Raw genomic sequence first — 15,292 nt, forward strand, 5'->3', positions numbered from 1 at the left:
ATGATTACTTGGGTCATTGTAAAAAGTGACACTCCAATAAGCTGTTCAATTTGGAAAGTTTACATTTATCTTTACTACCAATTTGAATCAATTGTAATTAATTTATAAATTTAAAAACCCTACCCCTCACAACCTCTGTGAACACAAAACAACCACCTCTGTGAACTTCTAGTGTCTATTCAATCAAATACCCTTTATTCAATCAAATATCTATCTATCTGTCTGTCTACCTATCACCGTTAGCCCTAACAAGGGAATATGAATTTTACTGGCCAGCTTTCAGACACTGATATAATTGCCAGGTGTGTGCAGGCCTTCCTTGCCCATTCAAGCTGGGGCAGATGATCCCACAGCCAGCAGGATCTCCGTGTGTCCAGACTGTAGAGGTCCTCGTGTCCTTGTCACCAGGATGCTTATGTCACTTAGATCCTCTGGCTCTGGAAGACACTGCTGACAGCCCAGAAAGTGAAAACAGGATACCAGAGTTTTTATCATCTCTGCTCCAACCTGTGAGATTGCATTTTCTTGCAGCTCTGGCCATAGCACAAAGAAAGCTCTTGCACTTTAACATCTGAATATCAAACCAATAACTCAGGCTGTGGGCTCATGCACTTAATTCAGAGTGAACTTGCTCATTTTTATTCCCCAGATGATTCACTTTTCACACAGATGTACTGTCCTGTCACTTCAGTGGCCTAAAATGATTTATAATCTCGAAAACTGGAGTTATAAAATACAGTCATTCACCCTAAAGGAATAAATTCATAGCATTTTAAGCAAGAAAGAGATCCATTCCCCTCATTTGGAGTCTCTTTCACACATTATGTTCCACATTGGGCCTTGGCAGGATGAGATATGCCTGTGCTGCTGGAGATGCTGTCTTTCAGATAATGAGACATAAAGCCAAAACTGTCACTTACATCACTAAAATACCTCATAGCACTTCTTTAGATGTGTTTCCAGGATATAGAAAGAATTATACCATGAAAAAGAAGAATCCAATAAATACTCTTCTAAACTATAAATTTATTCTTTGTAGTCTGCAGTAGTGGAAAACTACAAAGATCATATAGTCAGTAACTTGGATAACTCAAAGATAAGGCTCTGAAATAAAAATAAGAAAGAAAAAGAGCTTTGATTTTCAGTTGTTTCCACAGTAAAAACAGTGAACAGAATTTATTGTAAATTTCATTAATTTCTCAAAGGGAAATTGAATTAGCTAAACAGAACCCTCAGTAGACTCTGACTTAAAAACTAACTAGAGAGTCATAATGAGCTCTCATGGGAGGTATGATGAAGTCAGCTGTTGAGGTAAGCAGATGAAATACTAATTTATTAAAAGATTTTTTTCCAGAAGTAACAAACCACAAGTCAGAGAGATGCCCACCAAATGGTATAGTCATTGAAAAGCACAGAGAAATATTATTGCACATCATTTTTGTCCCTTACATTTCTGAATTAACATTAGCAGGTTTACTGATATGAGACAGGGGTGCCTACAACTGCCAGAATGTTGTCATCTGTCCATAAAGTCTGGAATTAAGTGGCCCAGCTATACGTTTTTTCTCAACACTGTATAGTCTCCCATGGCACAGGTTTTCTAGAGTAATTGCCTGTGGATACCAGAATCTATTGGAAGGAGTAGGTCTCTCTTTACTTAAGGAGTCCCTATCATGGAACAAGACTGGACTGTTGTTCCAGATAGCAAAGAGGTCACTTCACAGTAATAACAATGTGACACAGACAAAAACAAGCATTAACAACAGTATTTCCACAGAAGAACAGCATCCTACATAGCATCAAAAATGGTATTGAGAAAACAGTACTGTCTCTGCTGTAAAAAAATGCTCATGCTCCCATTTTCTCCAGTCTTTTACATTTGTTAATAAATTCAGGTTATGGTGGTATATTAATCTGGTGTCTCCTATTTTCCTTGCCTTCTAATAGGAGCAAATCTCTTTTTCAGTCAAAAAAATATACGAAGCACTTAACTCTATGATAGCACAAAGTCTTAGAAAAATTTAATCACTCAAGTTGAGCATTGAATTTATACAAAGTGATGAATACAAATATTTCTAAATATTCTGTTAGATGCATGAAGAGCCTGACAGGTTTCTCTGAACAATTTGTGATGCTAGTAGAAATGCATTCTTGACAAGACTGTAAAATGACATAAACATGTAACTACATATTGCAGTGACTACCACTATAAAATCACCACTTAGTGTGAAACAGAAAGATTTCACAGATTTTTTACAAGGTTACATCAAAATGCAACTGCTGAATACCAGGTCTACTAGCTACAGTTTTCCTTCTGTTACATTTATGATAGCAAATCCTGATAAAAATGTTGGGGTTTGTGGTAAACTGTGTAAGCTAAGGGGAACGAGTATGAAGCCTTTAATGAGAAGATCTGAACATCTGCTGACTTAACACATGAAAGACACGCGTTGCAGCATTCTCTCGATTTTCTAGAACATCCACACTTGGAAGCAGTAGTTCACAGAACACTTGCTGAGCTCCTGTGCCAGACAGGGAGCCAACAGAACAGAGTTTCTTCTGAAGTTACATTTACACTCCTAGATGCTCATGAGAAAACCTAGAAAACAATTATTATTTCTAATGGCTACTGGCTTTTTGTGAAACCATTAAGTCCTTTCCTGCCCCTGAACATCCAATGCACTTCTCTCAGTTGGGAGAAGTGCAGGGTCACAAGAAATAAAGTAACTTTATAAAAAATGATTTTCTGACAGAAGGCTTCGTCTCAGAAAATGGATTCCACAATGGCTTCTTTGACGAGCATTTACTAAAAGCAACTGTACAGTAAGGTCACACACAATATTGACCATCCCACCTGTATGAAAAGTACAGGCACACAAGCATAGTCTCTAAGCGTATTTAGCAAGACTTCTGGCAACATATAACCCAAAAGCTACTGTGGAAAGCTTGCAGGCTTCACATATTCACTGGATTTGCAGATATTTCTCAGATCATTAACAGTGCATCCAGTCATCAAGGCTTGGGCCTGTATTTTCAAATTACCAGAAATCTATTTTTGATACCACATAAAGCCATTTGCTCAGCTAGCATAAATTATTACAGTGCATTTAAAGTCATGCATGCATTACAGTCTTGAAATGTGCAGCGTACCTGCTGTACTACGTACATGCTATAACTGCCACAGGTACAAAGCACACTTCCCTGCTTTTTCAGGTCTTCTTTGAATGCACTATAATGTTTTTAACTGGATATTCAACAAGGGCTGTGGCAGCTAAACAGTGCTCTGTAGTGTGAGGATGCTCTTTACTTTGCTATTCAAGGAGTTACTGAATTTGTATCTAAATGCACACCTTTGGATTTGGCTATTAATTCTAGACATTTTTACAGTGAAGGATCCTCATGCAAAAAAAAGGCCAAGGCACCTAAAAGGTCTGCCTGAGAGGAATGATGGAGACATCAGTAGATATTACTAGTGGGATGGGCTGGGGTCATGAGCATACCGATTATGCACAGATGCTCTGGCATAATCTTTGGCACATCTAAGTCTCTTCTGTCCATGGTGTTCACTGAAGATGTGTTGCAGCTGGTGCACAGGGAACTGGAGATCATCTGTGTGTCACTGATGCTTGCTGAGAGACTTAGCTATTTTAGCTCACAAATGGAGACACTGATGATCTGGGAAATGGGATGAAGACTGAACATAAATTAGCATCACAGAGACAAAGGAACACGTTAAGAATATTTCAGAAGTCACTGAAGTTGCTAATTTGTGGTAACATATCTCCTTTTGCTATTCTACTGGAACAAATACAGGATTAATATTTGTAAATTCATATTTGATTGGGAAGAGAGAAGTATGAGCTGTCAGATTAGTATTTATGCATTGTGGTGGACAGCTAAAGATGGAGTCTCACTGACTCCATCTCCAACATCATTGCTACATATTTCTGAAAATCTATACAAACAGCGTCCAATTAATATGTATGGTTTTCTACTGAAGGTGAGTAACTCTACTGAAAGTTTGAAAGAATGTAGAAAACTTAAAGCAAAGCCTTTCTACCCCGTTACCTACTGACAAAGTTCAGGAGCAACCTTTTCTGTGCATCAGTCTTCATCCTTTAGAAGACCCACCAAAGTCAATTAGGACTACATATATGAGTCCTAAAATGAGATGGGATCAATCCAAGAGAAAGAGTGGGAAAAGGAACACATTTCTGAAGCTTGCTCCATCACCAATCTCAATGGAAATGATTGTCAAAGCTGACAAAACTGGGGGAGACATTTTTACCATGGGAACAGGCAGAACATGACAGATGGCAAGGTATGAGAGTCTTTTAGTGAGAGACTGTGTCTGAGTACTGACAGATTCCATGACTGAATGTGTTCTGAGGAACAGCCAGCTTGAGCAGTCAGCTTGAGGGAACTGCACTGTGTTTTGCCTGCTAAAAGAGTCTATTTGTCTTTTTTTTTTTTTTTTTTGTGCACGTCTCAACCAAATCAAAGATATTAAGTAGGATATGGGATAAGCAGGAATATTCTGAACAGCTGATCCACCATGGAAAATTCTGCGTCTGCAAGGTATTTAACCACCAGTGAAAAATGATTATGCTTCCCAGGACAGTCCTTTAAAAAACACTCATCAGCATCAATAAGCTGCAACTATTTAGTACTAGTGAGCAGATGAATTTTTTTTATTTGGAAATTAATAACCTGTTTTTGAAATCTCATCAGTTAACAACATTGAGCCCTACAACATGAAGGAATTATTGCAATGCCAGAAACTTCACCATAATCACCACAAAGCATCATTAATCTGCTAAATCTTCAGAATGTAAAAGATCAGTAATTGTGTTTAAAATTTTTTGGCTATATGAGTAGCAAGTGACCTCTAGGTCATAGCTCCCCTTTCAGAGGATGGCCAGGGACATTATGAACTCTGCTTTACAACAGAGTTTCACTTTAATCAGACAACCCTCAACTTCCAAATAAAGCAGCTTTTGTCAATTATGATTACACTCATATCTATGTCCCTGCAGTGAAGGAATCATCTCATGCTGTGTCATCACCAAGCCTTCATGGAAGTAATTTGAGATAGATTCAGAGGAATATATACCCACTGTCCTCAGAGCCCCTGCTCAGAACTCATCACCACCAGGAAATTTAGGTTCAGGGGAAGAATGGACACAAAGTGTACCTTCTGAATTAAAAATCTATAGTTCACTACAGTCTTAACTTGATCTTTCAAAGCATCATTTGTGAGTGCTCAATAGAAAGGTGAAGGACCAACTGCAAACATAAATAACATAAATGTTGTAACAAGCCACACATGTACAGTCTTGAACTGTTCATGAGCGTGGCAACAATTTAGCCATGCTTATCACTTGACCTCATCCTCTAAGGTATGTAAATAAAGTATGCCTCAATTTATATAAAATTTGAGCAATCTGATTAGCTGCATGTCCTTTTCCAATTTTTAGTTTGCATTCTGTGATTAAATGTTGCTGCCCTTTTAGCAAAAATGCCTCTTCTATTAAGTTCAAAATTGCCAGAATTTCTCCCCACATTCCTGTTTTGTCAGAATTCACAGTATATTTCAGAGGAATTTTGACTAAGCAATTTACAGTGCAATTTGCCAGAAATTTGGCAGAAAATACAGAAATTTGTTCGTATTCCATATCTCTTTGGATGTACGCTTCATACGCACTTCTCCCTCTCAAAATACTCTGAAAAAACAGAGTAAGTGACACCAAGTGAATTGCTAGTAAAAGAAAATACATCATCAGAGCAGTGGAAATAATTATTCCTATTTTGTTTCAGAAAATGTATAAAAGTTGTCCAGACACATATACTTGGAATTGCCAACACTATTTCACCATAACACAAGTCACACAGCAGTGTCACAACAGTCCCACAGCTGCAGGCCTTCACAGGCCTCACCATTTTTCTCTACCCCTAGTTTTGTGGGGGTTTTTTCTTACAAGAGAAGAGTCTGGTACTAATACAGGAAGTCAGAACAGCACAAATTCTACACACATCCTTCATGTTATTCAAACAGGTTTTTTTCTCCTGTGGTGTTCCCTGCCAAGTGCTCACTAGCTATGCTATTTAACAGTCCAACACTTTGCTTTAGTTTGCTAATCCTCAGTATCTTCCACAACATGCCTACAGGATCCCATTTCACACACCTTCCAGAGAGCGCACCTGGCTAACCCAGCAGGCTGAGATTCTAATGCCTGCACTGTAGCATTACAGTAATCATCTACAGAAAGTATTAGAATACAGATCAACACTGGATCTTACAGAAATCTTACACTGTGATCAACATGACAATGTAACATGTAGAGATCAGAAGACTTTTAAGCATATCATCTTCATTAGATATTTTTACCTGTTAAGAGAGCAAAACAATTTTGGTTTGGAATCTAATCTTGAAATATAGATAATTTCAGAGGTAAAAGGAAAAAAAAACTGTAGTTGAGTATGACATAGAAGAAAAACAAAGAGAGGATATTATCAATCAAAGGTAAACCACTTAAGTCATACAAATACACACATTCTAAATTAGTGGGTCACTTAGTGGTATCCAAGCAAAAAAAAGCCTGAAGTTACCCTTCCTCGTCAGCAAAATGATTCCAGCATCACTCTTGATGTAAGGACAAAATATGGTCAAAAGTAGTCATGGGCTCTTGATCTGCCCTCATTTTGGTCCAGATCACAAAGGAGAAAGAAAATCAGCAGGGGAGGTGCTCTTCATCTTAAATGGAAAGACATAGAGAGGGCTGCAGGAAAAGAGGAAGAAAGAGAGTTACTGGGTCCTTCCACTTACTATGGTCAGGATGTAAAGACAGAAAGTTTTCTGTTTCCCACAGAGCAGTCATGAGCTGTTTGCAGGGTGTGTCAGGTGGATCAGTCAGCCCATCATTTTTCATCCTGGAAACACAAGCTACTTTGCCTACCTGTGGGCTGTTAAGATGCATCATTTGTCATTCTGAATCGTGGCACATACCTGAGCACTGGTAATAACTTGATTGTTAGCCTCAACTTCTCACAGTGAAAGGAGGTAGGAAGAAAGGAGAAAAAAATCACCCAAAAACAACAACAAAACATCCCAGCTACAGCTTAGCAAATGTGCTGCAGTTTAGTCATTAAGCACGAATAGGGAAGGTATATTACAAGTCATTACTCATTAGTAGGAATGAATATGTTATTTGGGTTTATTTGTCAAGTAAGGTGAGGTGACACCTGCATAACAGAGGGGTAATTGTCAGAGGATAGATGAATAAAGCACCTAAGCTCAGAGAAGAACTTGCTGAAGGGGGTAAATGTCACTGATGCTGCTGTTCCGAGCAAACATCTGCTATTGAGCGCTTCGTGTTTGGCCTGAGGGCCCGCTTTTGTTTTCTCAGGCTCCCTAAAGCTCAGGCTGAGGTGGGCAGGGATCCAGGGCACGCCTGAAGCACAGGAGCTGTCAGATGCAATACGCTCAGCTGTCAGCTCTCTCCCAGGGAAATTCACGCAGGGATTGAGCCGCTGACTGCCGTGGCAGGGAGCTGTGCTGAGGTGAGTCCCGCAGCAGGGGCTGACACAGGTGGGAAGGGAGGGACAGCCCAGCGCTGCCTGGGACCGCTGCGCTCCAGGGGGAGCGATTGCCCCACGCTTTTCTACCGCCCTGCTCAGTACGTGCAGATTCACAAAAGCTGAGACAACTCACACTGCTCTCTGCCGGGCCTAGGGATAAGGGAGCGCCAAAGGAAGTTGAAACTTGAATTTCCCAAGGAAGGATAGTTTTGAAGGTATATAAACAGACAGAACCTAGGTATTAAAGGTACACAGAATTTGTTTCCTGGGAGGTGAGAGGCAGTTCTGCCTTGCTTTAGGGACAGGCCCCACTGTCTCTGACATTAGGGAAGAGTTGCCTTGCAGGAGGCAAGGGGGGGCCTGAATGGTGAAGAACATGTGGGCACACCAGAGGTCCCACGTAGAAGCAATGTGCTAAGTCCTGCAGAAGAGCACACAGCAAGAGCAGAGAGAGCACAGAAGACCATCTGAGTCCTGAAAGAAGAAATCAGGAAGTAGCTGTGCTCCGAGTGTCCCTTCTGCCTGCTACACAGGAATGCTGCCTTGCAATGCCAGAGTCTTGCTCAGTGCCAGCCACCCTTCTGTCCTTAGCTCCTAGGACTCTTGAAGAGTCCTAGGAGCATCTTGAAGGGATGCATATGTCAGCCTTTGCAGCCAGGTCGAGTTCCCAAAACTACCAGCAGCAGGGAGAGGAATTGTGTCTCTCACCAATACTGATGTTCTGCATGCAGGGGAGGGCAAAGCTGGATCCCTGTGCATGACTGGCAAGCAGCCCAACAGATCTGCCGGGCACTGTCCTCAGGTAGCACCCAGTTACAGCAGAATAGCTATTAAATTATATAGTACTTCTTTATCAAAAGGCAGCAAAATTATTATTCTGAATACACAAAGAATTCATTGTAGCATGTCACTTTTTATAGAGTATTTTTTTCCTTTTTTGCAACAGGAATGAAAATGAAACAAAAATGCTAGTTTCATGTGCTTTCCCTCACTACACTTTATAATTAAAAAATGAATTTCAAATGTGATTTAATTTAATGCAATTGTTACAAATTGCACTGTAAATGCTTTAAAATTAAGTAATCACACCTAAATGTTGTATGATTACTTACATTTCTCATCTACCTCTCATCAAATTTATACCACATTCCTTGAGTGTATATTCTCTTATACTAACACTGAAGTGCATATATTTACCTAGATTTCTAATTATTCACTTTTATTTACCTTCTGGTTTGAAATTATCAATTCAAATAAAAACAAATATTGGACATTGGAATAATGATTTCAGAAACAAAAGTGTTATTTTCAGAGTTTAAATCCAGAATTTCAGAGACATGCTTCCATTCCTAATTGAAATATTGTTGTAAAATTGACATAAAAATAAGAGGAACGGTATTCCCTTTTTTTAATGCTTGGAAACCTATATTGGGAAGAGTGGAAGAGTACCACTGCATTTAAGAAAATGCAAATTTTACTGGCAGTGGACATTCAGGTAAGCACAAAATAGACCTTGCAACTTAAAAGGAATGTAGACAACCACTGCAAGAGGGATCACAGCCATTACACATGCTGCTGTATAAATCATGGCACAACCACCCATGTCTTAAATTAATTTCTGAACATACAGACTCTTACTTTACACATAATCTATTGCATTTTGATAGTTGTACATGGTGGTTCATTTTGTACAACATTTCTAGCTCTCTTTGAAAACTAATCTGTGTTTCTTCTGTGTTATGAATCAGACTGCTATTTCTGTCAATACCCTCTCAAAACTATGCAAGAAATCTTACAAATGTTTGGATTTCATTCAAAATTCATCTTCACTGGAATATATGAGTAAAAATAATAACAGAAAAAAAGAATTTTAAAAGGTCAAATGATACAAGAAAATTATTAAAAATTAACCCTTCTGTCTCCTTTTGTGTGGTGCTGTAATATGAAACAGTAAGCTGTAAACACTTCCCTTGTGCACAGCACAGGCTTGTCCCTCCTGCCACCAGGTGAGCTATCAGGAGGAATAAGGCAGAGAAGTTCTATTTCACTCATGCAGAACTTTGTTCATGAGTGAAAAAAACATCTAAATGCATGTCCAACACTAAATACAGGCATACATATGTGCTATGTATTTGATTCTCCTCATAGTTTAGTAGCCTCTATGACTCAAACAACCCAGAGGTTAGCATATACAAATGGCTAATTTGGGGAGTTTGGCTATGTGAGAATTCTTCTTGGTTTGGCTGGATATTCCAGGTAAAGAAGAAGAGCCATACATATCAGTATAACACCAAATTTGCATTTTTAAAATTTTAAATAGTACCACTGGGACTCCTCACTGATTAAACTTAGCAGATTGATACCTCCTCACTTTGAATCCTGATCTATCACTCAGGCTTTATGTTGATGTCAAGAATGCTGAAGTAAGCTTAGCACTCAAATGATTTTATCTTCAGAAAAACTTTTTATTTTATAATCCTCTGCAAAAAGGTACAGAGACTACCATTTATATAATCTACCTTCTGAACAGATTTACTAAGACAGCAAAAATAAGCTTACTAATGTTCTGCTTTTACAACTTCCATCAGAACATTATTGCATAAATTCCAAAATGTAATGCTGAACAGCCTGCCAGAATCAAAAAGAAAACAAATCAATAGCAAGTAAATGAACTACCTCTTCATGCATGTATATACATGTAAATAAATGCATCCTGTTTATGCTAATCTAAAGATCAATAACAAATTTAGCACACATGAATACTGGAATATGTATGTAATAACAGCACTGTCAAAGGGAAATAACTGATCACGTATATATACACTAAAATCCAAGCACGGTAGTTTGAAATATCACAGAATGATAACAGCAACCTGAGGTCTACTCTGGCTTGCATATAAGTAAAATAAATCATCAAAAGTAATTCTCTCAATGTACTAAATATAGTACTGTGGGACTGGACAACTTGGATCAATTTAATATACTCATGAATGCACTAATAAAGCTAACCTTTCAGAAAAGGAAGAAAAAATATGTAAAACTTCTTAAAATGAACATAGGTGTTAAATGATAATCCTATAAATCCCTAAAAATCATTATTTGTGGATTTAGACCAGGTCTGTAGATCAAGTTTACTAATTATCCTGGCACCCTTCCTTCCCCCACTTCCCTCCCAGTTAGTCTTGTCATTGTGTTGACAATGACAGCACACCTTACTACTCTCCTTCCAAGGAGCAGTGGAATTTAACACTTAACCCTAATCATTCCCTGTCGTGTCAGTAAATTGCACATTTCTTTGTTATAAACCTAGCCTGCTTTATACCTTCTCATTTTATCCCTGACTCCATTGCAAAGGTCTCCATACAGCTTAGCAGAACTCCAGCAGAATCTAGGAACAAATGCATAGACACTCAGTCCCATGTCACTGCAAGCAATGACAGACACCTCTGTATCAAACACTGCCCTGAATGCAGTGAGCTCACTGTCTGAGGAAGGAAAAGAGTCCAGGGGAGGAGAGGTGCAGAGTCTGACAGATCTCTGCTCAGGCTGCCATGCTTTCCTGCCTGAGGAGAAGGAGAATCTGGGCTTTTCTGGCTCCTGTCCTAGAGGATTTCCCCAGCTCAGATAATCCTCTACATGCTATGGCTACTGCCCAATGATGTGGGCAGTAAGTGTCCCTGTATGACCCACATGAAGAAGTTTATTTTATCAATATTCTCATGCCAGTAGCTTTGTCTCACCCATCACTCTAACCAAACCTGTGATTTACTGTTCATGTTGGGTGATCTCCCAGATATCCTTTCTCATGCAAATCTTACAGAAAGCACAGTTAAAGAAAAAAAAAAACTTTTGCTGTTAAGTTTTGCTATAACTCTGCTAATACCCATCACTTTCACCAACAATGGCTGCATCTGCTGCTTATTTCTAGAGTTTTGGCTGACTCACTGAATGCTTTTCTGAAAGGCATGTAAAAGCACAAGTATGAAGCAGAACTTTCATAAAGAGGGTTTAAAATATAATCTCTTTATCAAGGACTTTCAAAAAAATCTAACAGTTCTCCATCATATATTCAATTACTTTATAAAGAGCTATTACAGAACAAGCATTATCATGACCACAACTGTTCTGAGTCAGGAGCTGAAGTTTGCATTTGCTTTAAAGAATAAAAAGAAGATGGATCTACAGGAATCTGTCACCATAATCAAAAGGAAATTTTCATTTCTTTGCAAGGTCATAACTACATAAAGTCATCATCAGTGCAAACTGTAATACTGGAAAAAAAGATTTCATTTCATAGCTTATCTGAGAAAGACTGTAGAAAATGAAGTAAAGTTTCTTAACTTTCTTCATAGTATCTCTAAAGCTTTTCATTTCTGAGATGACCCATTAACCAACAGAGGTACCACCATGTATTTTGAGGTGAAAACTAGGCAGGTGTGATGAACAAAATTATAAACACCATTCAAAAAAGCCTAAGGTTTAGGAAGTTACCAATCCCATATCTATTAGAATAACAGTTTTCATTCATGGTTTCAATGGTAATACTTTGTGTAGTATTTGAAAGATGGATTAATTGTGTCTGGACCAAGGGAGATGTCTTTGACATAAGCTTTCAAATGCATAAGCTATCTTTTTATTTCTTAAGCAATTTCTAATGGTTATCTCCCGTACTTTAATGTAGTGTTCAGTGTCATAGGCTAGGAAAGTACTTTTTTACTCTACAAATCAAAGGAAAAAACTGTGCTTTAAACATGACAGAAGATACTTCTTGTAATGTCCAAGCTAATTACAGAAGGGCTATTGTTTCCTGACTGTGGATACAGGACACTTTGTTATTTCATTTGTCCCTTGAGTAGGAAACCTTCCTACCAAACTGCTCTAAAAAAAGAAGAACACTTTTTAACAGATAATTTCAGTGACACATATTGTTTCTCACAGCAGAAAGAAAACCATGACAACACCTCAAGAGTTATTTGACACCACACGGGTGAAATTTTTACTTTAAATTAATACTTCTCACATATTATGGAACTTACCCTCCATAAATTAAGACTAAGCTAAGCTAAGCATAAGCTAAGATAAAAACAAGCCAGTAAGTAAATCAGCACCACACATAAACCATGCAGAGATCATCACTGTTCCATGAACTATCCAGAAGATCAGTATAGCCCCTAGAGTCCCTCACTTTATTCAAACAAATCTTAAAATTCAGCTAACGCACTCAAAAAGAATGTCCATGAGCAATTCAGCTAACAAAAGGACTTTTCCAAGAGTATATCAAATCAGATGACCTATTGCTAAAGACTCCTTTTTTTGCTTCACTCTGTAACTAAGAAGTAAGTTTATTCTTCTAGTTATATTAGACTTTCTTTTCTTCTTTTTTTGGAGATGCTGTTATATTTTGCATTCATATTACAAGTGAGTTTTTCTTTAGATGGAAAACAAATCTTGACTACTTAAATAATACTCTGAAACAAGGCAGGAACTAACTAATATTTTTTAAATGTGCTGCAATGAAATTAAATCTATGGAAGATTCCAATTTAAATTTGAGAAATTTATGTATTTATTTACTTAGTACATTACATATATGTCTACTAACTTTTATTTTTGTATCTTTAATTCTTTTTTATAATATAGTGTCTAAAAGAAAAGACTGTCAGGTAGGAATCTACCATGAAAAATTACTGTGCCTTCAAACTTTCATGACATTTTTTTCTGATGCATATTAAGCAATTGCAGGTAAAATGTCAAGTAAAATAAATAATAAATAAATCTAAACAATGTGTAAAAATAGTTGGGTTGATGTACTCATAATCAAAAAGTACTAAGCATTTATGAGTGATGTATTACATAATAGACAGTTCTGTGTGGGAAATTCCTCTATGATTTACAAATCCAGTTCAAGTTTGATGATTTCATCAATTTCCTCTCTCCATAATGATTCCTCTACACGTTTGTGAAGCAGCAGATCATCACCCTAATTGTCCTAACATCTCATCAGATTTAATCTTGAATTCATAATAATGATGAATCCTTTCAGCCACCAGATCAATGTCTCTGTGTTTAGCTAAATCACTGGCAGGATCAACATCTGGCATATTCAGGCTATATAAAACACAGTGACCTTCTCTTGGAAAATAACTTTCTAATGATCTGGGTGCCAACGTGTGCCAAGGCATCTGTGGATCGATAATTTGCTTATTTTGACTGTTTATAAGTTTGAGAAGATTAATACAAACCAGCTGTTACTGCATGTCTTTTACTTTCTATTTCCAACACTTGGTTTTGATGAAAATTAGTCCAATCTCTCTAAAGAAAGACAAATCTGTATTTTCTTCTGTTTCAGAATAAGAATCACGTTCAGCAAATACTGTGTTAAATACAGTGGGGTCAGAAAACAAATCACTGGAGGAAAGAAAATGAGAGTGGAGAGGGGCACAACACAGGAAAGTGGCTTTGGGTTGTTGGGTTTGGTGTTTCTCTGGAGCAGGTGGTATGAAGTTTTTTTGGGGGGGTGGAGAGATGTTGTTTTTTATTAACTTTTAAATACACTTGATGTATTTATCCTCTATGTTAAATTTTGTAGTTTCTTACAGTGTTGGAAATGGAAGAGTATAAAGAAGTATTTAGAAGAGACGTAAAGTACAAAAAGAGAAAATTAGGCAAAAGCTGAGATAAGCACAAAAGATAAAAGGAAAGATAAAAAACTCACATAGAATGTGGACATTAAAGTAGGAAAGATTCAGGCTGAAAAACTAGCATTCACTGACAAAAGGTCAACAGCTAAGTTTTAAATCATCAAATCAAGGTAAATTTCCACTTAGTGAAAATCCAGCTTGGATTCCTCTGCCTGAAGAACACAGCAAAAGGATAGTAACTATCATTGAAGCATAACACGTCCTGAACTTCTTTCTAATTGATTAGGAACACCCAGAACTGTGCAAGAAGGAGAGAGAGCTTGTTCATTCTGGTCTGCTTAGATGTAGAGCACCAAGTTCTCTGTTAGATCTGCTGACATCTGATGATTTCTCTCTCTCCATGAGAACACAGGGCTTTACATACAGAAAAAGCTGGGAAGAGGGAAACCTGATAGTGACTCCACAAAACCCCCTCCTCCTTGAAACTCCCTGAAAGCAGAAGCATTTCACAGCAGCTTCCAGCAAAGATGAGAGAGTGCAGTAACACTTGCAGTATGTTCTGTCTGCAGCATAATATTTGCCTTCAGGGAGGATTTTTAGAGTCTGTAGAAGCCTAGCAAGAGGCTTTTGTGCAGGAAAGCACTTGAGTTCCTACTAACTCTTACTGAATTCAGCAGTTCTTAAGCTTGTGCTGAGCCTTTAATGAGCTGGGTGGTATTCAGAATGTCCTAAAATGTGGGTGAAGTGCATCACTGAAAGAAGGCCTCTATTGCTGAAAATTATTTTGTTTGGTTTGGGGGTCCTCTGCATGCAAGTAGTTTGCAAACTATGGAAATAGACACTGCAATAATTAATCCTACATATGCTCAAGAAATGCCAACAATCTTTCAAATATATTTGCTCTGAATATTAAAGGTTTCATAGCAACAGATTCAAAAATAAATGTACCTGAATTATTTATTTCTGTTATTAACTTATTTATAAGCCATGGGAGTCACCTACCCAAGCAATAAGCATTCTCTGTGTAAATAATTTACATTTTAGAAATTGTTACAAAATGTGTGATGACTTGTT

General features: G+C 37.8%; 1 protein-coding gene across 1 annotated transcript in view; it reads left to right on the forward strand.

Annotated features, from left to right (window-relative positions):
- The first annotated feature begins 341 nt into the window (after positions 1-341).
- ANXA10 (annexin A10) overlaps positions 342-15,292 on the forward strand; it is a 127,168-nt gene continuing 112,217 nt past the window's right edge. Inside the window, exon 1 of the mRNA XM_059845666.1 lies at positions 342-509. Coding sequence (XP_059701649.1) covers positions 342-509 — 168 coding nt within the window. The remainder of the gene's footprint in view (positions 510-15,292) is intronic.

This window comes from Haemorhous mexicanus, chromosome 4, assembly GCF_027477595.1.
Source record: "Haemorhous mexicanus isolate bHaeMex1 chromosome 4, bHaeMex1.pri, whole genome shotgun sequence".
NCBI lineage: Eukaryota > Metazoa > Chordata > Aves > Passeriformes > Fringillidae > Haemorhous > Haemorhous mexicanus.